Source organism: Gymnogyps californianus, chromosome 5 (assembly GCF_018139145.2).
Source record: "Gymnogyps californianus isolate 813 chromosome 5, ASM1813914v2, whole genome shotgun sequence".
Lineage (NCBI taxonomy): Eukaryota > Metazoa > Chordata > Aves > Accipitriformes > Cathartidae > Gymnogyps > Gymnogyps californianus.
In genome coordinates, this window is record NC_059475.1 from 2,672,026 (window position 1) to 2,700,011 (window position 27,986).

Here is a 27,986-nt window from a genome sequence, read left to right on the forward strand (position 1 = left end):
TGACAGTGATATACATCCCTCCTTGCATGACAGACAATCCAGCATATAAAGCTCAGCCGTGTTTGCGGAATCGGGAGCTAACAGCCTGTGGGGACGTTGGGCATGGTGGTAAAAACCCATGAACTTCTGCTAAAATAAATGCATTTGAGGACATCTATGGCTTATTCTTCAAATACAGAGAGCGAGCCACTGTTTCACTCTCTGTAGCAATACTCAAGCAATGCTTGAAGCACCCTTAAGCCCCCTTATCTGTGTTCTTCGCCAACAGCAAAGGGATGATCAAAAAGCTCCTGTTAAACTGTTTCTCTATTAAAAATTTAGTTTTCAAATATTTAGGTTTTTGGGGGGTGCAAAACAGATCACGCATGAAAAACCCATTTAAGATTTTCAGGGCAGAGATTTTTCTTTTTTTGAATGAAAAAGTTGAATACACTTTTTGCTGAATGCTTCCTGCTCGTCTCTGCTTTCTCTCTGGCATATTCTGGTTACATTTCTAGACCAGCACAACGCCTGTAACCAAGGGTGAATGGACTGCAAGAAGTTTGATCTCTGTGGAGGTGCTGGAATGGAGGGGCAAGGAGGGATGCTGTAACAGGAGTGACTGGAGTGGTGGAAAGTAGCCGTTGCTCTGCAGTGTTGAAAGAGGAATAACCTTTTAAAGCCATGACCCAAGAGAACTAACTCCTTTTGTAGTCCAGTAGCTCTGTGCCAGCTACCTTTCACACGATTCCTGAGATGTTTCCTCTTCAGGGCTGTATCTTCTTGGGTTGGTTGGTAAAAGCTCACACTAAGAAGGCTACGAAAGAAGCCTGAAGAGCAAGGCAGGCTTTTGTTTTCTTGCTTTGGTTAATCATTGTGGCCCTCTGTCTAAAAGACAAAAAAGTAAACGCATTTCTCTTGCCTGAAAGCTACTACAAATGTTTGGCAGGCTACTCATGGCAAAAAAAGATCTGGAAGCAGGGGTGCAGCAGACCAGCAAACCAGCATCTGAGATACAAGGAAGGAGGCAAAAGCCCCTGGATAGAACAGCTGAGGGTTTAGAAGAGTTTATTCATAACCGACTGATGATCCTTGTATCAGTGAAATACTGTATAGTGACTCCTGCTCTCTGTGCGTAGCTTCCACAACATAAGATGTCAGTGACAAGATGTATTTTCCCTTTCCATGGCAGTAGGTTTGGATGCTTGTTAGTACAGGGAGTAGCTTTTCAACCATGACAGCTGAGCCCTTGACTTCAGCCTCCAGCCTTCTGACTTTTTTAGATCCCTGATTCTGGGCTGGGATTAGGGCTTTGGTTTTCTCCTCTCCTCAGGTATGTGTCTTGCATCTCATATCAGATAACTTTACCAATGTATTTCACAACAGCTGCAAACTGGTTTTGAGATACAGGTGTTTTACTTATTTACATTTATTTTAAAGAGACAATCACAATAAAACTGAAATTCTTCTTCGATAAGACGCATAGTCTTCAGTCTGACAATATCCCGAAGCATCTTGACAGCTACTCAAAACAGTGCTTAGATATCATGTTGATATCTCATTAAAAAGATCTAAGACCTGCAATCATCAATCTAAGGATGCTTTGCAACACCGGGAAATTCTCGGTCGGGCTCGTAAGACAACGCTCCATCACAACGTGGTTATGGTTTGTTTGCAGTCGGTAGGTGCGAGCAAGCGTCAAACGAGCTGTGGTGCAGTCGCCCTGGAATTCTTGGAGCTGGACCAGCAGCGAGTTTGACCCAACATGCACGAGAAGCGTGTTGTTCAGCTGATAAGGAAACTGAGAACGTGCATCAGCAAATAAAGTTTGTTTACCCGGTAATAACTGTTTTTGAGTAGTACAAGCAAAAAGAGGCCCGGTCTGCACTAGACAGATAAGAGCTCTGACCAAAAGGACAACCAAAGGTCGCACCAGGCCTCCTGGAAACTTCAAAAGAGAAGGCTTCGGTGGGCATGGATGACTAAGGGAATTGCAAAGGGCTTCTGGAGTCTTTTATCTTTGTGCTACCTCTTCAAATCCAGCTCACCACTTCAGTCATTTATTGTTGCCGTCGTCTGATGAATGTACGCTGGGTTCAGCCTTTTTCCTACTGCACAAAGTAGGTTTTTTTGTAGCCAAAAAACCCCACCGCTGCGGCCGCGGCTAACCGGCCGCCTCGTTAACAATCTCAGCTAATAACCTAAAGAAAGAGTGTGTGGAGCTGAAAAGTGAGCTGCTATCTATTTCATACTGATGGGTTTTTTTAGGTCAGGAAAAACTCAACAGCAGCAGAATTTTCTCTAGGGGTGCCTCATTATTATTCATCTTCCTCGGGTAAAGAAAGACCTTCTGAGCTCCCACACAAAACAACCAGGGTCCCAGCACTTTCCACGAGATCATGAAATATTCCTCCAATCCTTGCCTTCAGCAGGGTCTTTCACACATCCCGTAGGCCGTGAATCATGTCATTGCATCATGAATCACACACAGTGAAAACACTGTAAGCACATGAAATTATAAATATTCCTGAGGCTTTATTACTGCCTTTTTTGACCAAGTTAAGTTTGAACTTAGCAATCTTGGTCTCCTGTGAACTTTGTTAGTGCTATTCTCTGTCAGTATTAATCCAGCACGCACAACTGTATATGTACAAAACCTGAAAGCAGGTATTAGCATGGCTGGCCTCTGACGAAGGCACCTACTGATTATCCACTGCACTGAGTTTCTCTTCTACAGTCTATCATCTGCTTAATTTAATGTGTTAGCTCTTGGAGGCAAGAATCATGCCTTTCTATGCTATTCACGCTCTGTAAAGTAAGTAAACTTTATTTTTGATAGTTTCACAGGTTAATGTTTACATTTGTAGCAGTATCTTATATTTGATTTATGTGAGAGAGGATGATACGAAAGGAAAACCAACTCTGAGCTAAGCAACCCTGCGAAAGAATAAAACTTGCTAATGCCAGTTTGTCAACCCGGAATCTTTCATCTGAAGAAAAAAGCCCAATCTATCAAAATTACTCTCTAAGTGGGATTCCAAACTCTGCAAACATACATAAATATATTAGACCCATTTCGGAGCTAAGAATCTGAGACAAAAAGATTTGCTAATAAAAAAAGACAAGCCTGAAGTCACAGAGCACCTTGACTCAGAGCTGTGCCGTGCAAGATCGGGGAGGACCAGCGGTGGCTTTTTGACAACCTTAGGCAACCGGTGTAGACAAGCGCATCCACGTAGGGCCGTCGGACAATTCCAGATAGACCGGCCACAGTTCTATTGCCACAGTGCTCCTTCCCCAGCTCATCTCCGCAACAGGACCCGCAGGGGTCAGAGGCACGAGGACATGAGGCTCAAATTCAGCTTGCAACCTTCCGCGCTAAGGGACCTGCCTGGATTACTGCACATGGCATACCTTGTAGGGTCCAGAAGGTTGAAAGCTGGGAGTAGACTCCAGCTACGGTTGCTTCGAGTCCTTCACTGTAACCGCTAGATAAAGTCCATTGGTTGAATTCCTGGTGATTCCTTTGACTTCATTTGACCTTGGAGCTGTCAAGGCTAATTTACCATCGTGTGGGAGAGATTCAGGAGGGGCGTTGTTGTTGGCTGGGTCTACAGGGCAGTAATGAGGAAGGGATTTTTTTTTAAACCGTTGTTTCATTCTGTCAGAAGGCAGCCTGAAGCTGTACTCTGACAGATAGCCCATTTGTCACTAAAATGTCCAACAAGCTCCTATGTAATATTTAGTTTATTCACGTATGCATTTCACTGCAGTTCTGGCTCTGATCCCTTTAGCTACCTCCCTGTCATCTTTCAAATCTCATCTGAGATTCAATCCTGCGAAGCCTGAAAAAGTGATTTGGTTATCAGTTCGTATGTAAATCCCTCACCTTTCAAAGGACTGCTGAACTATCTTCATGTTTATGTGATTCACTGGAGTCACTGCGTGATCATACAGCTCCCATTTTTAATTTTCTCACCTTACTCCTTCCGTGCTCTTTATTACAGCCACTCATTGTGTTCTCGTTAATTTTACACGATTAGATTTCCAAGCAAAGGTCATTGCCTCGTTGTTCCTGTGAAGCCCTGACCTTATTGCATCTTTGCTACAGTAAAGAACAAACCCAATAATAATAGTATAATAACAATACACATTTTCTGGACCTCAGCTTCTTTCTTACTACCAATTCCCCAAGCTGTCTACTCTCCTCAAAGTCTCAGTTTTGCCCGTTTATTACTGTCCATTTAGAGCGCTAAGAAGCTGATCTTGTGAAACGTAGACCATCCCCCGACCAAAAATCTTCGCGCATTAGGTAAATTTCAAGAGACGCTCAGCACCCGGTGGTAAAGATCCCTAGCGTGCCGTTTCATTAGATTTTCAATAAGTAAAACCAAATGGAGGATGCTAAAAGCCTCATCATCTTTCAAAGATTAAACAGGGGATGCGCGAAGCAATCTGAGAAATTTTCAGCCTGCGGAATACCTCTGATATATTTAGCCATTTGGGCTCTAAGACTGGTGAATAATGGAAGAAAAAGGAGGCTCCGTTATTAAAGTGGAAAAGAACCTTTATGTCTAGACCGAGCGGGAAGAATGCCATGCTAACTTACCTGTTTCCACCGTTTGTGCAGCTGTCAGTTATTTGATGGAGAATGCAAAGCCTGCTGTGGGTAAAACATTAAAATGCTAGAATTTTAAGTGGTTTTTTGTTTGCTTTTGGTTTGTTTTTTTGGGGGGGGGGGGGCGTGTTTAATGTGTATTTTGCAAATTTTTTGTTCAGCTTCAGGAACAGATATTTCTCTTTCACTATGTGTTCTTTGCAATTGTTAGGGTATCCATTAGGAAAGTAAAATGACAGCTCTTCGATGCACACTTGAGGAGCCCTTAGCCTAACCGGTGTGGATAATTAATTTTTATAACTAACTCCTGCAGAACTATAGGCCGCTCCATCTCCATCTTCGCCGCTGCCTGAGCCCCCGAGTAACGTTGGCCCTGGATACCTTTACCCACGCTGCACTCACACCTCTGACTGCTGGAAAGACTGCCCGTTAACTCTCAGAAAAGAAATAAAGATCTAGAAACCTTGAGAGCTGTGGATGTGGAGCTGTCCTCATCCACTCGCTGCGGTGTTAGCGATGGTGGTAATTTAAATGCGAACCCACTTGCCAGACAGTTTAAGCTAATACACTTAATTTGGAAGGGCAGTAGGTAAGAACGAGTATGTAATTACTGCAGTTCAGATGCCCAGCAGTACTTTACACAACTGTAGTAACTTCTTTCTTTGCAAATACGTGCCCACCTCGAACATATGCACACATAGTTACTGTCGTGGATATTATCTGCCAAACCCGTGGTCCCATGGCAAAGTAATTTTCCTAATTTCTCATCTTTTTGATGAGAATTTTTAATTCTTTTTTGTATTTCCTTCTGTTACAGTTTCTACTTTGTTCTCAAATCTTGATTATTTGGCTTCCTTTTCACCCACTGAATTATTTTATTTCAAAAATTCCAGAAGTGTTTTAATTGTTCAAGGTAATATATGCTTTATGTTATGCATAAAGGATAACATATACAGGAATAATATGACATATGAATACTTTTTAGTCCGTCTGCTCTTGGTTTTCTGATTTTTTTCAGTCTGTATGATGTTTCATACTTCTCTGACAGGCAAATGTTATTTAATGCTGTGGGCTGTCATTCAGAATGCAAAGGAAAATTCAGACGATGACATGGCATTATACCAGTAACAGAGGGATTTAAACACTAAAATAGGAGCAAACAGCAAAAGAGAAAGAAAGGTGAAGAAGGAATTTGAGAAAGAAAGAAATACAGAGTGTAGTTTGTAAACTTTTACGCAATATCTAACTTGGTTTTTTTGAGGGACGAAATCCTCCCCAAAATACACGCACGTTCCACAGAAGGTAATGTCTCACGTCAATTTACACGGAATTACATCAAATCAAATGGAGCACAATAGGAGCAGAGGAAGATGGATTCAGCCATTGAAACAATGTAAAAGAGTTCAAGTAGGTTTTCAAAATGAAAATAGAAAGTGTCACAGAGCCAAAGAAGTCCCCTCAAGACAATGTTAGAAAATTAAACTGCAGATTTTCATTATTTGCAAAAAAAGGTAACAATTGACAACCAATGCAAGCCTTAGAACTATGCACGTAGTAGAAGCAATACTATCCAGGCTCTGGATCTATCTTTCGACGAAACCTGACAGAAATAAAGAATTATGTAGCTTCTCTTGGCTCTGCATTGTTAGATTTTCATGGACCACAAAACCAAGAACAAACATAAATGCAAGTAATAGCATTTTATTAACATTTTAAATATACTTTTACTATTGTATTTTCTTCTCTACAGGGAACTTTACAATTATACAAATTACAAAGGACAAAAATCTCCCCAACAGCTAGCAAAAACGCAGTCATATAACCACTAGCTTGTTCCTTTTTGGTTCTTATTTGAGTGATAGTGCTAGGACAATGAAGTGTCTCAATAACATACTACTGGTATCTGAAAAAGAAGAGAGCAAAAAGGATTACTAGTGTAAAATCATGCAGTAGAAACAACTCCTTCTTTCAAATAAGAATATTTAACTCACTAAATGTGAGGGACATAAAAAGAGTAGTTTCTATTTTTTTCTGCAGCTGTCATATCATCTGATTTTTTCCATATAAAATGTGATCTATTTAATATTTATCTGTCTCAGAGGATGCTTGTGAAGCTTAATTGACCGTTTGTGAAATGCTTTGGGATTCTTAGTTTTACAGCACTGTCGCATTATAAATTAATTATTTTTGTGACTGTATTATCTAATAGCTACTTTCGCTGAGGAAACGGATTTTGCTTGTTGAGCTTGAAATGTTTCACCTGCAACATCTCGGGTTTGACACGCTTTCACTCAACTCGAGATTTTTGTGGACTAGCTGATGGCCGGAAACTGGCGGGTCTGTGGTCTGTGGTTCAGGAGAGGATGTGGCCATGGGTTTGGGTTCCAGAGGTTCCAGCAGCGACAACGCTTGGCGATGCAGCCGTGTCTGAGACACTGGCCTTCTTCACACAGGCCTGGGAGCTTGGTAGCACAAGACCTCAGGTTTGCAAAAATTTCCGGATTCCTATTGCAAAGCCAGGACTCAGAATCCTCCTTGAAGGTCTTAGAGGAAATCAGTTCTAGGGACAGTGTTCTGGAAAAGATGTTTTACTGAAATGAACTAAAATGAAATGAAAATACGCTTTCTCTGAAAATGTATTTCAATAAAATGTGGAAGAAACTTTAAAAAAATCTGGTATTTGCATATACCCTTAAGATGTAACACATTTTTTTAATGACAGTCATCTCAGTAAGTTTATTTTCCCATCTATGTGTATCATTACCTTTTTAATTTCAGTCTTAGTGGATTCTAATCATCCATCAGAATCAGCCTATAGAGGCTGATTATATAAGCAGGTTTGTACTTGCATCGTCAGTGCTATTCTAACATTAATTCTTATCCCTTTGGTAAACAGAAAGCTACGAAGCAATTGCAAGCAATCTGATGTTGGAAGTAGTCAGTACCCTCATCTTCCAGGGATGTCCATTATCTGCTCCTACCAGCACACACCCACATGAAGATTCAGTGGTCCGAGTGCTCCAGCTGAACACAAATTATTTTTCTGTTTCAGGAAAGCAAATTAAGAAGCTTGATCTCTTAATATTCTTTAAAAGCAAAGCAGAGCTTCGTGTGCACGTTTAAGTCCCAGACTGCCTGAAATGTTGACAAGATGGGCTCCAGCCAGTTGTCTAACCACAGGAGCGAGACGCCATCTGCGATGCTTTAGGGTCACCGGGACACCTGCCCAAGGGCTCACAGACAGCCACACGCCGGCGAGGCCTGTGCCGTACCGGAGCAGAGGCTGAAGGCCGGGGTGGCCTGAGCTCCCCAAGGCGTGGGGCACCTCTCCCGGCGTGGGGCCTCCACCTCACGGCCTCCGTCTTGAGACAAGCGTCCCTACGGGACACCTTTAACCGCCGAGATGGCACTGGGGGTTGGAGATGGCCGTCTGCCCCGGCCCCGCCGCTCCTCGGGGGGACTTCCGCGGTGACAGCGTGCGGCCCGCGGCCTACCCCAAGGCCTGGCCCTTACCCCCGGGGCTCAGCGCTGAGGCGGGGCGCGACGGCGGGCGGCGGGGGTGCGGGGCCGCCGCCCTCGGGAGGAGGCGGGCGGGCCGCGGCCGGCAGGGGGCGCTGCGGGCCGCTCCCCCCCCCCGCCTCCCGCCCCGGCGGCTGACAACGGACCGGCGCGAGGGGCGGGCGCGTCCCCGGCAGCGGGCGGCGGAGCCGCGGGACGTCTCGCAAGATGGCGGCGCCCCTGGACATGGAGCCGTCAGCCCTCAGCTTGGAGCTGCTGCCGACCGACCCGTTGCTGCTCATCCTCAGCTTCCTCGACTACCGGGATCTGATGAGGTACGGGCCGGGCCCGGGGCTCCGCCGGATCCGCCTGAGCCGCGCTGCCGGGGGGGGGGGGGGGGGGGGGGGGGGAGGGGGGGGAGGGGAGGGCCGAGCCCGGCCTCGGCGGGGGGTGGGGGAGGCGCGGGAGGCAGCGCCGGGGCGCGGGGCGGGGCGGGGGAGCGGGGTGTCCCCCCCGCCCGGCGGCGGGGCTGAGGGGGCCGGCGGGAGGGCCCGGCGTGCGCTTGCCGGGTGAGCCGGGGCCGGCTGCTGGGGTCAGCGGGCAGAGGCGGCGGGGGAAGCCCGTGGGAGGTGGGGTGAAGCGGTGTGGAGGAGGCAGCCCGCCGCGCCGGGAGCTGCCGGCAGTTCGGGCTTGCACAACTTTTCGGTGCGTGGGTCGCTGTGCCAGCAGCCAGGGTCGGGGGAAGCGGGCTGGGCAGGGCTGTTGCAGGCACAGCAGGCAAAGCGCTCTCGGAGTGCTCGCCGCTGTGTAGGAGAAGGGTTTGGCTTGTTCTGGAGAGGATCTGCTGTGTGGAGGACATATCCCAAAGCACCGATCCCTTCCAGAAACAGTGGCGTTCTTCGGTTTTTTTTGCCTTTTTTCTTTTTAAGCAAAAGGAAATGTTCCCTGTTTTTCTCTCCCCCGTTATATGTTGTTTTTGTTTGTAGCTTGATTACAATTCCGAGATGAACCAATAGCTGAATTGGTGAAATCAATAATTCTCTGAAACTGTTGCGTAGCTATGGGCAAACAAAGGGCAGTCTTGTTGCCAGTAAATATATTCAATTATTTGAATGAGCTGTTGTTTGAGGGAAACCAAACGAAATGAAATAGGACGACTTTTCAGGCAGAAAAACATGAATGAAAGTTGCAAGCTCCTCTTGGACACTTTACTAGATGGCTGAAAAGTTATGAGTCATACAGTGAAGATGAGAGTATGTTTTTAGCTGAAACCTTACCACTGAAGTACAAGCACTGGCAGTGATTGAAATCACGGTATTTAATCAAAGAGGGAGGAATATGTATGAATAAAATAGAATCTTACCAAAATGGTTTTTGTTTGGGTTTTTTTCCCCCCATAAATATTAGTCAAGAAAGCTAAAGACATCAGGGAGAGTTCTGTTACAATAACAGCAAAAAAGAGATTAAGTGTAAGCAAAAATTATAACAATTGTTGCAAGTCCAGTCTGGATGATTTAGTAGTCATTGCTAATGGTGTAGTAAAGACACTACCTATTTTTGCTAAATGAGATGGATTTTGCTGTGCAAGGACAATTAAATACTGGGTAGGTTTCTGATTTATAAGGTCAGTAATGGCAGTTTTGCATAACTGACTGTAATACTCCAAGTGTTAATTGAGGAAATGTCTAGCTTGCTTACATTTGTTTTAGTGACACATACATACTCTGACCGTCGCAAACGTTACAGTTTCCCTAGTATTCCACAGGTTGGTTACCCTTAAATAATGGAAAAGCTGACAGGTGACCAAATATTTATGTAATTAACGAGAATGGCTTTAATTGCATCTTGGATCATGTTTGAAGCCACATGTTCCTCTGATGCCATGGTGATGTCTTTCCTAGCAGAAGTTACAGGCTTGATTGATAAACACCAGTGTAATAGATTTCTGCAAGGGCTCTGACTTTGGGATATTTCTGTTCCACCCCCCTCAGAAAAAATAATAAAAAATCCCCATGTCATGAATGAAGTTCTTACATGGCCAAACGTCAAGGTTTGGAGTGAATGCGTTTATGTCTTTGTGTCGTTGCAGGGGGGAAGGGTAATACAGGGCATACAGGAGAATCCCTTTACTTTGTTGAGGTTGATTTTGAAATGCTAATACAATTCTAGATTAAACAGCTTATAATGGATATTGGGGAGGGAAAAAAACCCAAAGGATTGAACAGGTAAATATGAATAATTCTGTAGTCTCAGTGCAAGATGTTTCCACCAGCCCTGGACTTTGGCTGACTTTACTTATCAAAGACAAGATTGAGAGGCATCTTTATTTCAGTATGTAACTATGTCCCTTTACACTGTTGGTCTTTCTTACTTACCAAGTTCTGAACTACACTGGAAAAAAACCCAAAAAGCAGTAACTGGAAGCTTAAGTTTGGTAACCTCATTTGGGGTATTTAGATGTTAATCACAGCAATTAAATCACACTTATTAACTGTTAGAACAAGCTACGAGAAGAAGTGATGTTGCCACATCTAAACTGGTGGTATCTTTTGGGGAGTTTCTTTAAAGCATAACTGATAATTCAGCTCAAACACAGAAGAAAAAAGGTTTATTGTCTGGTGTTCAGGTTGGATTAAATGAGGCAATCGTTTCTTTTAAAGTCTGTGAATCTTTGAATAACACAATCATTCCCCGTACTACTGCTCTGCAAGTTGCTGATGCTTTGCCGGATATTCATATAAATACACTGAAATGTCCTGCTGTCAATACCAGTTGTACATTCCAGAAAGGCTTTATAACTGTAAAAGTAAATATGGGAACAGACTGTATTTGATGGCATCTCCATCGCTGCTTTTAAAGAGCAAGTTAGGAGGCATCAGGAATATAGGTTAGCTTTTGCTATCTCCTTGCATCAAGCCAGGATCAACTCAGATGATTTCTGAGGACGGTTCTAGACCTATATCCTACAGGTTTTTTACTACTGCATTTGCAATAGTGCTGCATAGTGCAGGATATGATTCTTTTGACTTCCTGAAGTAGCAATGTTACCTGTAATGGAACAGCAAGAGCTTATATATGGTCTTCATTAGAGTGAGCTTGCAGTACTTATTTCCAGGTCTATCATCCTTTGTATTTTTCCTGTGTCTGTCTGTGTTTCTGGTCATGAAGTTTGTTGTTTAAACAACTTAAAGTGGCAAGTAACTTTGTAATACTCAAACCCCATAGTTTCTGTAGCTTACTGTTTGAGCTTTCAGTAGTATGGAAACAGTGGAAAAGATAAGGTAGAGACTGACAATCCAGACAAGAAAGCGATTTAAATCATAATAACTAGCCTGTGCTACTGGAGTGCTTACTGCTGGTGGAGTGGAGTCACGCCGGAATCTTTCTGACAATGTTTACGATGGCGTAGGTCTACAGGATGACCAGCTTTACAAAATTACTTAATTGCTGACAGTTCTTGAAGTGTGTAGAAAAGTAGTTCACGACTTACACAGCTGTAGTGAAGACTTTTAACCATTGTAAGCACAACTCTAAAAAGGACAGCTAACTGACTTTCAAACTCTGCATTTATTTCATGAGAGTGCAATGTGTAATATACTGGTCAGTATTTATCCCTGTTTATTTTGCTACTCTTTTGCAATCAAATTTAATGATTTTATGTTTATAGTTGCTGCTATTTAAGTCGAAGATTAAATCAGCTATCAAGCCACGATCCGTTGTGGAAAAGACACTGCAAGAAATACTGGCTTATTTCAGAGTAAGTGTGGTTGTTTTAAGCCTTTTTTCTATGAAAATAAGGCTTATGTTATTGTGCTGTCTGTTTATGTCCGTGTAACTTCTAGTAACTCTAAGATTGAATTGGTATTCACCAGCTTCAAAACGATGAAATGTTAGAGGTATCAAAAATGTTAATTTCCTAAAAAAGCTTCGTGAATGTACAAGTGTTAAAAAGTTTTATGGATGGGCAGAGAAGAGGTGCCCTGTTAATGCCTAGGCTGAAGGAGAAGCTGCAGCTTAACCTTATCAGACACCAGATATTCTATGGAGGAAAGTAATATTCTGAGTGCTGTAGTTATGACGGTACAACTGGATGGTTGTGTCAAGGGTAGCCATGACTGGAATCACAGAATAGTTGAGGTTGGAAGGCACCTTTTGAGCTCCTCTAGTCCAACTCCCCTGCTCACACAGGGTCACCTAGGCCAGGTTGTCCAGGACTGTGTCCAGTGTCCTATCAGTGGATGCTGCTGAGAAGAGTCTGGCTCCATCTTTACTCATTCCCATCAGGTAATTGTACGCATTGATAAGATCCCCTGAGCCTTCTCCAGGCAGAGGAGTTCCAGCTCTCTCAGCCTCTCCTCACGTGAAAGATACCCCAGTCCCCTAATCATCTTTGAGGCCCTGCCCTGGACTTGTTCCAGTATGCCCATATCTTTCTTGTAATGGGGAGCCTAGAACTGGACACAGCACTCCAGATGTAGCTTCAGCAGTGTTGATTAGAAAGGAAGGATCACCTCCCTTGACCTGCTGGCAACACTCTTCCTATTGCGGCCTAGGATGCTGTTGGCCTTTTTTGCATTGCTGGCTCCTGGTCAGCTTGGTGTCTACCAAGACCCCCAGATTCTTCTCAGCTGGTCGGCCCCCAGTGTGTGCTGGTGTCTGGGGTTATTCCTCTCCAGGTGCAGGACTTTGCATTTCCCCTCGTTGAACAGAAGATTCTTCTCTGCCTGTTGAGGTCCCTCTGAATGGCTGCACAACCATCTGCTGTATCAACCACTCCTCACAGTTTTGTAGCATCTGCAAACTTGCTGAACGTATACTATCCCATCATCCAGGTCATTAATGAAGATATTAAATAGTATTGGCCCCGGTATGGAGTCCAGGGGTACACCACAAGTGACTTGCCTCCAACTGATCACCCTTCGGGCCTGGTCATTCAGTCAGTCCCCCTCACTATCTACTTATCAAACCCATACTTTGTCAGCTTCTCTGTGATGATATTAAAAGAGAGACAGTGTTGAAGGCATCACTAAATTTGAGGTAAACAACATCTGCTGCTCTCCCCTTGTCCATCAAGTGAGTCATGTCATTGTAGAAGGCTGTCAGGTTGGTCAGGCATTATTTCCCCTTTGTAAATCTGTGCTGACTGCTCCTGATCACCTTGTTGTCTTTCATGTGTTTGGAAATGCTTTCCAGGAGGATTTTCTCCATCATTTTCCCAGGGAAGTCACATTGGGCTGTGTAAAAAGTTTAACGTATGTGGTTCTTGAGGTGTTGTGTTTTTTTAAAAAGCTCACTTTCTGTTCTGCTTGCTTGCATTGAACTCAGGATGTCTGTTAAGTGGAAGCTAACTATAAAGGTATCAATCCACATCTTTGCTAAAAAAGCCTGTTTTTCTCAAGAGCTGAGAAAGCTCGTGGAGTTGACGGAAGTGAATTAGCAACCAGTTTTGTTACTGCTTATCCCCTGTTTGTCTCCTGTTTTCTAGACAGTATCTTTCTTTTTAGATTGTAAATTGTGAGGAGTATTAGCTACTTATGACTTCAGTGATCAGTTCCATATATTTTTCCATTATTCAGGTTATGCAGGTGGTACTTGTATTACAAGAGTAGCCTAAGATGGCAGAACAGCTAGTGATAAGGAGTTAATATATATGCAAAAGTGGGTGGAGAAGGTAATTTAGGAAAACATTTCCAAACTTGTAGTTTGTAGTCTATATTATATCATACGGACTGTATTAAAAATTAACAGCAAGCGAAGTTGAATCCACAAAGACAAACATACTGTGCACATTCTAATTATATGCAGCTTATAAAGATATAACACAACTTGTAAAATTTTGCCTTGAGATTCTCTGCATAAAAATCCTAAGCGATACTTTTGCTGGAATCCAAACTAGAAAGGAAAATCTGGTGGGGGGCAGGGAGAGAAGGTAAGAAAATGGGAAGTTCAAACTGAGTACCTGATGCTTTAGAAGAGGAACTTGGTCTGTGTATGGGGGAAGATGAGGGAGTTATAGGGCTTTGCTAAGGAAAACTGGCTCTGGGGTTGATCTCTGAGATGCTGGCTTCTCCATACCCAAGAAAAACTGAGTAATGAAGGCCGTAGGTAGTTTCTACAAATAACGTTTGAAGGGTGAAAATACACTGAAACTTCTGTCACCTGCTGAGACATAATTCACTTTGGGGTTTTTTTTCTTTCACCTCTTTGGTTTGACATTAGTTTATCTAACTTCCCAGATTAAACTTAATGTACTTTTTTTCCCCCTCAACTCTTCTTCAAGAAGTAAGGTTCTTCTCTCCTTTTTAGAGCTAGAGAGATCTTAAAGGTGATGTGAAGACTTCTCAATTGTTACATTTTTATTTAGGTGTATGAAGCTGTACTAAATCTTTTAGATTCAGCATGCTGATTGGAGTTTGAGGAGCTGGAGTATGTCCTAACACAAAGATGCAAGGGCTGCTACGATTTGGAGGCAAGCATGCTTTGTCAGATGTTAGTCAGCACTTTTTTTGGCAGCCTGTCTTCCCATAGCCTGCTGTGCCTGTGAGGAGAACTGAATATGCAGTAATTCCTTAAGAAACTGACTTTCCAGATCAGTGCACAGAGTTCTCATTTAACTCTCTGATTTGCTCCTTAATCCTTCTTATTGGGTAAATAAAGGAGTTTGTGACTAATGCAGTAGGTCAAAAAATGTATTGGGGTTTGGTTTTTTTTTTTTGAAGGCCTTCTCTCTGTGTGTGTGAAATGTGATGTGAATTAGCTATTCACCAGTTCTAAGATTTAATAATAAACAGCACTCTGTTTAAAGGAATACTGTTCCTTAATTTTCCCCTGATACTAAGTACCTCAAATATTTTGTAATTCTTTTCCAAGTTGCTGTTGGATAGATGCCGGAATTAATTGAGTTTGTGTAGCTTCACATGGCTCAAAGTGTTCCTGGCTTAATATTATGCATACTGTTTCTGCCAAATAACAAATACTAATTTCTCAGGTTTAGAAGTCAAGCTTTTTAGGCTGATATTTAAACTTATTTTCTTAATTTCCACTTAGAGAGGAAAAAAGTCAACGAAATCAGAGCTGGAAAGCCATCTTCATCAGTACCTACTCTGACCTAGGAAGATACATCCGATGCTATGCTACATTGAAAAAAGCCTGGGATGACCTAGAGAAATACTTAGGACAGCGGTGTCCTCGGATGATTGGTTCTTTGAAAGGTACCGTGTAATACCTGCGTTCTCTAGTAGGTTGGCTGACGCGACATTGTCTGTTACTAAGTTTCATGCTGCTTTCATCCTAGCTGTGTGCCTCAGTTACCGGAGTCCTGAAAGTCAAGTAGATGTGCTTTCCCTTCCCCTCCAGTAAATCAGTAAATTGGACCGCATGCATAGTCCTTGTCCAGTTACTAGTGATCCATAGATTCTCTGAAGATTTCTTTTCAGAGAAGGCAAGATTTTTTTTTTTTTCTAGTGACCAGTCTATCTTCTTTATCTCTGGATAATCAGGAAATGAATACACTTTTACTGCTTTTGTCTTTGGTTGCTATGACTGATTTTTTTGTTTGTTTGTTTATTATTATTTTTTTAGTTTAATAATCCCATTACTTCAAGGACCTCGGACTTGCTGGTGTGATTTTATTTGTGAGATTTTTCTTAAGACCTAGTTAAAACACTTTCACATGAAAACAGGCATTTTAAACTAAAGCCAAACAAAAAGGAAGTATTTTTTTTCTCTTCTGTAGGTCTTACTATGTTCCTCTAATGAAGGTAAATTGGTGGATGAACAAGAATTTTTACCTTGATTGGAGCAGACCACATATGCCACCCGGTTGATCTTTGCTAGAAGTGAGGGTGCGGAAACCCCCTGAAGTGTGTGTGGAGGTGTAAGAGTAGTTATTCCCCACACCCTTCTGTTGATGGTGATAGGAAAATCCCCCTGTTACAACCCATTTATTGCTTCAAATCCCAGGTGAATGGTGGCTGCAGCCAACATTTCTTTGTTACTGATTGGACTGGAAACTGAAAGAAGCAACCTTTAGAATGATGAAAGAGTAAAATCAATATTGCCTAAAAGTTTGAACTGGGACTCGGTCAGCTATTGACAATATTGTGGGGAAAAGGTTCATTTCACTTTATAAATACTTTCTGCTTAAGTCTGCCTGTTGAGATTTAGTTGGATCGAGATTAGTGCTGTATTAAGTAATCAGTTAATGTAATCAGCTTCCTTTCAAATTTATGTCATATTCATTCTGTGCCACCTAGCATACAATAAAGTCACCAAATATTGACTTGAGTGCATGTTCATTTGATCAAGGCACTTACAAATTCCATGCATTGGATTTGAAATACTTGATTTTTAGTGATTCTGGCCACTAGCATGAATTTAATCAGTGGAAGATTCTTGAGACCATGCTAGTAGACAGCTGCGTCCCAAAGTTGGACTGAATTTATCTTGCTTTTGTACATCTGTTAGTTCACTTTCTCTGATTACAAGCGGCAAAAGACTTCAAAATACGTATTCCTTTTGTGATAACATAAAAAAAAATATCCGTAATGCTAAGGTTGCTGGGGCTACTTAAAATTCTCTTTGGCAGTTGAAAACATCCTGTTATGTCTAGAATGTAGCTAGTTTTTGCCTTATTTCTAGCCATGCAGCTCTGATGAAATAATGTGAAATAAAATTTTAAAGGAGAGGTCTTAACACAAACTCTAATATTCACCTTTTTCAGGAACCGCATACTAGGCATTCGAGGCAGCATTAAATTTGAGAGTTTCATAGGAGCAGCGGTTCTTGATTCCCCCTCCAAAACTGCCACTTAATACTCTGTTTCTTTTTGTACACAGAGAGTGTGCGGGAGGAAGATCTAGATGCTGTGGAAGCACAAATAGGTTGCAAACTCCCTGATGACTATCGATGTTCATTTCGTATTCATAATGGACAGAAGCTAGTTGTTCCTGGGTAAGGAGCGAAAACTACATACCAAGTTATTAATTCCTTTTGTATTTCTTGGATAGTTTATTTATTAAAAAGATAAAATGTCTGCTGAACAGGATAAATGCAGCATTTAAATGTATTGTAACTGAGTGACCGCTTGAAGTGACATTTCTAGAACTGGCTATCTTCTAGTCTCAGAAGTAATTGAAAACACAGTGTAGATTTCTAATTGCTCAAATTACTCTTACACTTCAGGTCTTTTTTCTAGTGAGAACCCCCCCCTTTTTTTTTCTTGTAATAACTAAAACTTCTAACTGTTAGACTTTTAATCATACCACTGCAAGTTGCTGCCCTGAAGTTTTGCTTTGCATTACATAAGTAAATTAGCCTCTTGCACTCTTCAGGCTTCATTAGTTAATAACTTTTTTCTTTAAAATGGTTAGGGAATAACTTTCAAACCAGGTAGTCGTTTTAAGTAGAATTGAAATGTCAGTTCTGCAAATTAAGTTTTCTCAGTAGAAGATTTTACAGTTTTGTGCGGTTTTAGCAATTAGAAGTTCCTTTTACGTTAAGGTTAGAAGGCAAATGACCAAACATAGTTTCCTATCTTCCAGCTATACAAAAAGTTAGCAGGTCAACACTGATGAAGTATTGCAAACATTAGCAAAAGATGGAAAGCTACGGCAAATCATTGCAGCGTCTGTAGGGGGCAATGCATTTATGTTGCTCTACCAAAACCTTCACTAGTAAAGAAGGTGTAGCTTTCTCCAATTCTAGTGTTGTATGTGCAGAAGGGATATGGGAAACAGTTTTATGCAACCATAAGGATGACTTCTAGTTCTGTTTCTTTTCGAGGAGAGACTTTTTTTAGAGAGGAGATAGGTGCCCTAGTTCTGTAGACTTCAAATGGAGCTCTGCAGCTTGTGTGCTTCCTGCTCTTCCTACTACTTTTTCACTCCCACGAAGCCTCTACTGTGCTGATGTGCCTGTGGAAGGGCTGCAGGAGCAGACATATGCCTTTGGGCATGCCTTTCAGCTTGAACAACTGCCAGTGGGCTGTGGTCCATTGCTGTGCCCTCAAAGCGAAGGCCTGAGCCTTACGCACAGGTTGACAAACCTTGTTGGTGGAGCACTGACTGGGGGACTAGTTAGGTCTGACATGTGGGACCCTGGAGCAAGAAAGGCTGCCACACTGCAAGCGGAAGGTGTGGTCTTAGTGTTGGGGACAGTTGCTGTCTCATGGGAGATGAATACTGGAAACATCAGGTGTAGGTAGTGGACGTCTATGCAGCAAGTTATTGGCATGTTAGATCAGAAATGGAGGAGATTCGGGACGAGTTATTGTTAGATGCTTCAGGTTTCTGTGTTTGGATGTTAGCATCGCTAATTCCAGGCAAGACTACATAAGGAAAAAGAGGAATGGAACCTGTTGCCCAAGATGGGAGCAGCTTATATCATGCTGACATGTGGCAGCTTGTGCCTGAGTCACCGCTTTTCTAACACCAGTAAAAGCTTAGCATCTGCAAGAGTTTACATCTGAGAACATCGGTGAAAGGCAAATTAGAAGCGAGCATGGGTGGGGAGATGTACATTACAGGTTTGTGTACTCCTCTTATTGCTAAGCGCACTGCTGCAGTGTGTGCCCTTGTAGTTGATAAATTTGATCGTCACCCCTTTTTATCATTCTTCCATTGTTTGCCCCTTTATTACATTGAGTGTAGGTTGCTTGGTTTTTTTTACTTTCACCCTAGCTCTCATCTAGCCCAACATTCATATCAACGTTAACTTCAGCTTCTGATGCTCACCTCCATTCCTAATCTGTTACATATTTCAGATTAGTACTACTTTTTTCCAAATGTATATATTCTTTTCTTATGTATAGAGAGGCTCCTTTTACTGTCTTCAAAGTCACTTCTGTATTGTCGAAAACAAGCAAATAAAAAATCCTGTCCTTTGCTGTGATGCTTACAAAAAGCTAGAGGAAAAAATTAGAAAGACAGTTGATGGTCTTGCCATGTCATGCTGATGACTATTGTCTCATTCTTTCCTTGTTTGTCTGTTTACTTGTGTCTGTATGCCTTAGTTTTTATGCTGAGATTATAATCTCTCTGAGTCAATGGTTATGTTGCTTGTTTACTTCTCACCTTTTTCTCCAAAGCCTGGAGCACCTTGCTCACTGTAGTTTTGATCAATGACTGTTACTATAGCGGCTTGGTATTCTAATTGAAAAATCATGGATGCTTTGATAGTATTGAAATGAACTTGTACAAAACTTGAGATACAGAGCACTGGTTATTATTATATTTTGCTACTATAGGAAGCTGCGTCAGCTGTGAACGGCTGCTTCGAAGTAGTGGCAGACATGATAGGAATCACCAACACAGTTTAAAATGGTGCTTTGGGATGCACAAAACATACAAGGAAGTGTTTCTTAGAGCCATCAAGCCTTCCTTTGTGAAGGTTGATGTTGTGAACTAATAACCTAGTTCAGCACCTGGATATTAGACTTGGACTTCCTCTAAGTCTAATATGCAGCTAGAGCATTGATAGAGTCAATGCTTAGAAAAGATTTACAGCTGTCTTTGCCTTGTGAGTGGTATCTTCTGTTAATCTTTCCTTTGTTGTTTGTTGTCTGTTAAGTTTGATGGGAAGCATGGCACTGTCGAACCACTACCGCTCTGAAGACTTGCTGGATATCGACACAGCGGCTGGAGGTTTTCAGCAGAGGCTAGGTCTGAAGCAATGCCTTCCTCTTACTTTTTGCATTCATACTGGCCTGAGTCAGTACATGGCCCTGGAGAGTGTGGAGGGACGAAATAAATACGAGATCTTCTATCAATGTCCAGTAAGGAAGATATGTTTATACTTGTGAATGTACTTTTCTAATGATTGGTGGTGTCCCTTTGCATGTTATCAGATACCTGAAATATTTTACGTAGCAGAAAGTGAATACTAAGAGATCGTATTAGTTTGTTACTTGCCCCTGAGTTGCCATCTGGTTTTCATCAAAGCCCGTAAGTGGAATGGTTAGTAAGGGAAAGAAACTTACATGAAGTTGTTAATGGCTATAGCAATTTCTATAGGTTCATGATGGTGGACAACAGTTATCCTTGTTGGAAGGTATTAATTTAATTTGTTCAAACTATGGCAGGTATATACTCTTGTCCCTGTTTCTGTGAGGAAGAAAAGCTTCTCCATTATGGACGATCAGCATCTGTATATATCGCCTCCCCCAGATATGCTAAATGTAAACTTACTACAATAAGTGATACCCCCTGGTTTGGAAGCAAAACTTATTCTCCAGTGAAAGAACAAATTACTCTTGAACAGCTCCTTTGTAGAACATAATTATCTGAGTATTTTTCATAGTTCTTATAGCTGTAGTATTTTAAGATAGGCATATTGTTGCTAGTGAAGCTTAAGGATATTATACCTAACAAGATTTTAGCCCTCTCTCTCCTTACCCATGCACTGATGACTTCCCTCCCCACCCCGCAAAAGAAAGCGGGACAAGGAAAGGGTGTTTCTTGTAAAAAAAGATGGGGATCTTCATCCTGCTATGGAGTTCCTGGCAGTTTGTTTTCAAAGCATGTAGCAATGAGATTTCTAGGGAATGCCTTGATAATGGATCACTTGAAGGATGTTAAGATCCCCCTTTGTATTATGCCGAGTATTTAAACCTTCTGGATAATGCTTGGGAACTTGGAAGGTTACTTACACACTTATATTTTGATTCATCTGTGGACAGCCCTGCTTGTTTCAGGGGAGAATGTGGTAGTACAGGAGCTGGGATTGTTTGGCCTGGAGAAGAGAAGGCTCAGGGGAATCTTGCCAATGTTTATAAATATCTGATAGCAGGGCATAAAGAAGTCAGAGCTAGACTCTTCTCAGTGATGCCTGCCCAATGACAGAAGAAGAGGCAATGGGCACAAGTTGGAACATAGGAAACTTGATCTGGATGTACACAAAAATGTTTTTACTGTGAGTGTGGTTGAACACTGGAACAGGTTACCTGGAGAGGTTGTGTAGTGTCTGTCCTTAGAGAGAGTCAAAACCTAACTGGACGTGATCCTGGGCAACGTGCTCTAGCTAACCCTGCCTCAAGCAGAGGGATTAGACTGATCATCTCCAGAGGTCTCTTCCAACCTCAGCTGTTCTGTGCTTCTGTTCTAAGGCAGTATTTTTGGGGGCCTTGTTTCTTGAATGATGCGTTAAATCTGATTTTATATGCATGAGCCTTAGTGGAATGTTCAAGCTGTATATTCAGTGATCACGTGAGCACTCATGGGGACAGGCATGTGTGTTTTATATGTTTGAATATCTGACTGGGAGTATAATGATGTATTAAGCAGCCAGATTTTAGGTTTAGTGAATAGAGGGAAAGTGTTCCCTATGTTATATTTCAGGTGTTGAATTTTAACCTTGAAAGTCTAATGCTCTCCTAATACATCCGTAAACTTTTTTCCCTTTTAGGACCAAATGGCTCGCAATCCATCTGCTATTGATATGTTCATTACAGGTAACACTTTAGATAGAATATTCTGCAAAATGTTTTAATTGCGCTGTTCAGAAAATGCACGTCAGTATGACTTGAACAAAGCAAGCGTTTTAAATTTTCTGTGCCACTTGTAAAACTCTAACCTACTTTAAAACATCAGCGGTTACTTGAGATGCAAGTTTTCTCTATTAAAGCTTGTCCTTCTGTGTGTCTTGTGTACAAGTCATTCAGTGTACTAACCTGTCTAACAAGATGAGCAAAACCTTTAAGTTAGCCATCATCGGGGTGATGTAAGCAGTTATTAAATAGAACACCCAAGTGGACAGAAAGATTTTTTTCTTTTTTTCCCCAGTAGTTTTTGCAGCCATGTTAGAAGTTGAAAATATTTTGTGTCCCTTAATGAAATATAATTAACTATAAACATAGCTGCAAAAGAAAACCTTTCTGGATTTTTGATTTGCCTGATTGCTTTGTTCAAAGGATAAAGGAGGGAAGGGGAAAACTGCGTAATTGTTGTCTGGTTATGTAGTAATCTGTCGTGATCATCTGTCTGACACGTATGTTGACTGGAATAGTGTTTTGATTTATTTATTTTTGCTAATCCACTGGAATCTGGTAATTGTGGCTATGTCTAAATTGCTTTCACTCAGTGGGAAAGCAGATGTGTAATCAATGGCACCAAAATTAATATTAAAATTTAGCCTTGCACATTTCTTAGGATATATGTATTAATATTACAGTGAGAAACCACATTAGGCAATGCTATACCATTGCTGGTTTGGGTTGAAGGTAGTCAAACTCTTAGCCACGCTAATTTGAGGAAACCTTTCTATGTACTGATTGATGGTGTGAACTGATTTCAATGTGAAGTAGTCAACCTGTCATCTGTTTTGCAAAAGTCTTACTTCATAATGCATTGTATGCTTTAGAACCGTCATAGGAAAGATATAGCAAAAGCTCAAGACTTTGGTTACTTGCTTCTGTCCACCTGAGGATGATGTAATACTTTAAAGCTGCTCTGTGTTGAATTGGTATTGCTGCTCAAGGTTGCTGCTTTTATGGAATTGAGTCAACGGTGAGGTGATCTGACATCATATTTAAATGTATTCTGCTTGGCTGAAAGGGTTAATCTTGGCTTATCGCAGTGTGGAGGGGAAGTTTCATATACAGCATTTATCTTGTAATTTTGAAGGTGGCACGGTAAATTGGGCCACTTTCTCCGTTCGGAGTTGCTTTATACAAGGTTTGCATTTTGTGGATTAGTGGTAGAAAGGAGGATAATAAACTTGGAGTTCCTTAGACTTCCCAAGGATCAAAGGACAGTACACATAGCTCTTGCCCAAAGGAAGAAGTGGTAAGTACACTTAATCTAACAGGAGTGGTAGTACTCGATAACACCTCAGTGAAGGTGAGGATAATGATTTCTTAGTATTTCAGCTTAAATGCAGTTTTGTGTCAGTAATATTGACAAATAGTTGAAGAACTCTGTACTTTTCTATTGAACTCTATATTGCAATGCTTGGAAGATTTATGGCTGAGAAATTCTTTTACGGAGAGCCTGTATGTCTTGTATGAAACTCTCTTCTTTGAGAGTTAAATGTGACAGCTTGACTGTCTACTTAGAAATCAAGCTGTTCCTAAATAATGGCTGTAGGTGTGTGAAGAGCTGTTCTCAGGCAATGGCTGTAAGTGTATGAAAATCCCAGGTTCTCTGGAATGACATACAGCCTTAGTCTTCTGGGTTTGTAGCAGGAGTGCCGAGTATGTCTATGACTTATCCCTGGTTTTAAGGAGAGGGAAACTCTGCGACTTGCTAGCATGTTTCTTAGAAACTCTATTCGTATGGAAACCTGGGTATCAAAACTAAGTCCATAAATCCACCAGCAGGCTTGCATGCCTCTTGGAGGTAGAATAGCTGGAAATAGCTATACAAGTAGTATAGGCCACTATACTTGTCTTCCTTCCCAGTTACAGCAGAACAGTCATGAGCAGGAAACCAGATGATGAGAGACACCAGCATTTGAAGACCATGATTATAATGTGAAATACTGAGCTAAGAGATACTTCGTTTGCTGTGTCATTTCTGGAGTATGCACCCTTAATGCTTAGTTCTTGGTTGGTTTCTCCAAATGATCTTTGTTGGTAGAATGGGCTGGAATATTGAGTGACTCATCTAAGTAAGTCTGAGAGTTTATAATAAAAATATTCAAAGCTTTAAACTGTTTCCTTGAAGTATTTATTGTAATGTGCTTAGTGGTACATTTGCCTGTCCTTATGAATACTTTTCTTCTTTGGCATCTAGGTACATCTTACTTGGAGTGGTTTACATCCTATGTAAACAAAGTTGTAACTGGTGGTTATCCTATCATCAGAGACCAGATTTTCAGGTATTGTGACTGGGATTTATAACTTCACTGCAAGGTTTTGATGCTTCTTTTAGAATGCTGACCTCTTTCCAAGTAGTTATGGGTATCTGATAAAAAAGCTGATGGTGGAGAGAGGAGAAAGGATGTGAAACTTACTGCAGATAAAGCTGTAAAACAGGATGCTTCAAGAAACTTTTTTTTTTTAACACCAAAAGCTTCAGAGTTTGTAACTTTGCGTTAACAGGACCGGAATTTTGCGCTATAAGTGATCTGAAGCTTAGCTAACAGAATAATGTTTATTCTGCTTGCCATGAGTGTGCTGCAGCTGCAGGACTGTCCTGAGTTATTAAAAAAGCAACGGTTTCAGTGAACTGGTCTCTAAAATAACACTGTTGAATATGTAAATAAACAGAACTTTTCTGGTGTGTGAATCTTAGTGCACTTTTCTTCTAAATATAAGCAAGAACCTTAATTCTGTCAAACTGAGATGCTGTAGAACCAAGTTCCTGATCTGTAAAATAATTTGCTGTAGGAGTTGCTAATTTTTGTTTTTTGAATAGCATAATGACACATCCTTATTAAACAAGTGTGTCTTCCTTGACTTCAGATCAAATTATACACCCAGCTTAATACAAGCATTAATGGAGGTACAAAGAGATCTACAGCTGTATGAGTTTAGGTGATGGGGAAGTATACATCATGAAGACACTGCATACATCCTTTATTTAAATGCCAAATGACAAGTTAAGAATTACTTTTAGCCTAGCACCACAGTGCTCTTAGTAGTAATTAACTAATCACTTCACATGTTTAGTTTTCTGTATTGAATGTACAGAGCTATTTGCAGAGTTAATGTTTTCCTTTCTGTAGGTATGTGCATGATAAAGAATGTGTTGCTACCACAGGAGATATTACTGTTTCTGTGTCCACTTCTTTTCTACCTGAACTCAGTTCTGTACATCCACCGCATTATTTCTTCACTTACAGAATCAGGTAAAAACAACTGAATTAACTCTTACAACACAGGAAAGACCTATGTAATGTTCAAAGGATCAGTTGTTGCAAATTTATGCACGGCATTCATAAACATACTAAATGAATAGGATGTGCTCAACATGCTGTACTTTTTAATAAAAAAAATACGAAATCATTACCTGGTCAGGTACGCAAAGTACCAGTCAAGTTGGTAATTGGTAAAGTACAGTGATGGGTGGGGGAAAGAAGTTACGAGAAGCTCTTGTGATTTAGAAAGGGGTAAATAACAATAGATAGTGAAGCAGAGGCATGGAGATGGATCCCAACAACTGATTCAGTATACTTTACCTTAGGGTTTTTTTTGCCCAGTCTACTTGGAGGGAGAGCCCAAGGATACTAAAGCATTTCTTAAAATGTATCAAAGTAGTTACATAACCAGTAAGTATGCTGTTTGGCTTCTAGAATTGAAATGTCCAAAGATGCTCTTCCTGAGAAGGCTTGTCAGCTGGACAGTCGATACTGGAGAATAACAAATGCCAAAGGTGATGTAGAAGAAGTTCAGGGTCCTGGAGTAGTTGGTAAGTAAAAGATTGGTTTTACGAACCCAATAGAGAGAGTGTTTTTGTATTTAATGTACATGTTATGGAAGTTACGTTATTAGCTGTTCATCGTGGTGACAGAGGGTAGTAGTTGTATGGTTTGTATGAAAATCATTTTGTTGCTTGAAAGAAAGGGATGTGTATCCATCTGTTTCATCTTTAAAGTTGTTTTGCAAGGGATGTCTGAACATCCTGATAGTTAACCGCTCTTCAGGCAGTTTTTTAACATCAGTAATTGCCAAGAATCATTTATGCATCCACTGGAACAGAAAATGATCTGCCTGAATATGTTGTGGAGTGCAAGTGCTTTAGCAAACTGCTAAATTGTAGTTCTACTTCAGTGCTTACTATTGTGATCTGGTATTTCACCAACAGGGGAGTTTCCGATTATCAGTCCAGGGAGAGTCTATGAATATACCAGCTGTACTACGTTTTCCACAACATCTGGATATATGGAGGGGTATTACACCTTCCATTGCCTCTACTACAAGGACAAATTCTTTAACGTCACAATTCCCAGATTTCATATGGTGTGTCCAACATTCAAGGTGTCTACAGCACGAATGGTAAGCGGAGATGCAGTTGTGCTTATCCTAGGTTTTTTTTCCCTGACCTCCTGTTTTCTGAGAACGCTTGGATTAATTTTAATAGGACAGTGTAACTGTGTTTAAACTTCAATGTCATGTCATTTTTCAGTTTTTATTCTTTTCTTGAAAATGGCGCACTCTTTCAGAACCATTTCCTCCAAAAAAAAAAAAAAAAAAAAAAAAAAGAAGAAGAAATCTAAAAGTATCACTCAGTCTATATGAATTCTTTTCAGCTTCTGGAATGTTTACGAATAAGAAAACACTTCTGGTGCAAAAATCACGGTACTGAACTGAGGTGTCAATTCATATTGATATCTCCATACAAAACACGCTCCAACTAACACTAAGTCTAGCAACTGTAGTAATCTTTGTGGGCAGTTTGTACATCGGTAAAGCCCTGCATCCTCATTGCTTTCATAGGATGCCGTACATGGCTACGGGTCTTCCTCCTCAAGTCCTCACCTCTGTCTGGTAAAAAGCTCAGACCTGGTTGTATCAGTGAGATCAGGGGCCCTGTGGGTTCTTGACAGAGGTAGAATGTGACCATTCCGTTGCCCTGTGTCTGAACAGAAGTGCCCCTCAGGATGCACAGAAATATATATATGCGTATGTCTGTCTGTTCAAGGCATGTTTCAGAGTTCTTAATTTGTACCTAGAAACATGGCATTGCATTAGCTGTTTGGATTTCGTAGTTCTTTTAAATATTCCGCCTCGGTATGACGACACTCGTCTGTTCTAGCCATGATAGCGTATCTACTTTCTTCAACAAGAAAAGTTTCAGTTAACGACAATTTAAAAATTATAGCAGTCCCTATCACATTCATTAGTTCTCACTGAACGTGCATTTCATAAAGTCACTTAATGACTTTGCAAATCAGGAAGCTATTTAGGTTGCTGTTAATTATAACGTAGTTTTAGTTTGGAGGTTGCAGGTTAACTACATAATTTCTCCCTTTGCTTTGGCACATTTAGAGAAGAATGCTTTATTTATTTTATCACTGGCATAGCCCTTATTTAGTGACTAATTCAGATAGAACTTGAAAGTTTTTGTGCAAGCACTGAGTCTTTCCCCAGGGGTAGGCATCTACTTGTATGCTTTCTCACGTTTTTCCAGGGATTTGAGACCCTCTCGTTACCAGTAGCTCTAACAGTAAGTGCCAGCAGATGTCGTGCTTACAACAGAAAATGGCATCTCTTAACTCTTGCTCACATTTATGGGAGTTGTAACCTCCTTCCATTCACTTGACTGTAAAAATAATTTGCTTTTCTCTTTTGCTCTACCTCTGGCTTTAAAGGTACTAATGACCCTTTGTTTTTAAACTACTTTTCTTAAAAGACAACATAAGCCGCCAAGAAAATTGGTACAGCTAAGATACTGAATTGTGGCTTTACATAGTTGTACGTATGAAATAATGAAGGCTAATGGATATTTACTGAGTTAAAGGTCAAGTAGTTTGGCGAAACGATCTCTGTTGCAGATTAAACTTTATAAGGAGCTGGTTTTAGGACACAGAGTACAATGTCTGCTTCAGCTAATTGACGCGATAATACACACTTCAGCTTGTTCTAGGTAATTGTTAGTGCTTTCTTATAACTAGCTGGAATAGAAGATTTTAATTAAATACGAATGTGTTTTGTATTAGGAAACAAATCATAACGAATACGCAGTGGATGAAGACGAAGATTCCACAGACACTGATGAATATGAAGATCGACGTAGAGTGTTGGACATTCCTGCACCTTCTGGACGCTGCCCACGTCATACCTGATGGGATTTTTTTCAAAACAAAATAAACTGTTTTCAGAAGCTGAACTCTTTGGGGCTAGTGCATAAGAATATTTCTGACTATTGTAAATGAACTTTCTGTTGCACATCAGGGCAACTAGCATGAATGTTGGTGCCAGTTCTAATATTCATCAGAGTATAACTTTTTTTTT

General features: G+C 41.1%; 1 protein-coding gene and 1 long non-coding RNA gene across 2 annotated transcripts; one reads left to right on the plus strand and one right to left on the minus strand.

The window, feature by feature from the left end:
* Positions 1-6,282: 6,282 nt before the first annotated feature.
* Positions 6,283-7,164, minus strand: LOC127017277 (uncharacterized). The gene is made up of 2 exons (XR_007766558.1): positions 6,858-7,164; positions 6,283-6,500 (listed from the first exon to the last, which is right to left on the minus strand). It is a non-coding gene; the product is annotated as an uncharacterized LOC127017277 (long non-coding RNA).
* A 1,138-nt stretch (positions 7,165-8,302) lies between these two features.
* On the plus strand, positions 8,303-27,861 carry FBXO3 (F-box protein 3). Its single transcript, XM_050897517.1, has 11 exons — positions 8,303-8,430; positions 11,763-11,852; positions 15,143-15,306; positions 16,933-17,047; positions 19,664-19,868; positions 21,497-21,542; positions 23,824-23,908; positions 24,758-24,880; positions 25,325-25,440; positions 25,837-26,027; positions 27,692-27,861. Exons 1-11 carry the CDS (start codon positions 8,324-8,326, stop codon positions 27,815-27,817), a joined length of 1,368 nt encoding a protein of 455 aa, XP_050753474.1. The 5' UTR covers positions 8,303-8,323; the 3' UTR covers positions 27,818-27,861.
* The last annotated feature ends 125 nt before the right edge of the window (positions 27,862-27,986 follow it).

Bases quoted from the DNA above. Each gene is read 5' to 3' on its own strand.
- FBXO3 (XM_050897517.1), top strand. From the start codon at position 8,324: ATGGCGGCGCCCCTGGACATGGAGCCGTCAGCCCTCAGCTTGGAGCTG. The intron at 24,881-25,324 runs GTAAAAACAACT...TTTGGCTTCTAG, and splicing joins TTCTTCACTTACAGAATCAG to AATTGAAATGTCCAAAGATG. The intron at 25,441-25,836 runs GTAAGTAAAAGA...TTTCACCAACAG, and splicing joins TCAGGGTCCTGGAGTAGTTG to GGGAGTTTCCGATTATCAGT.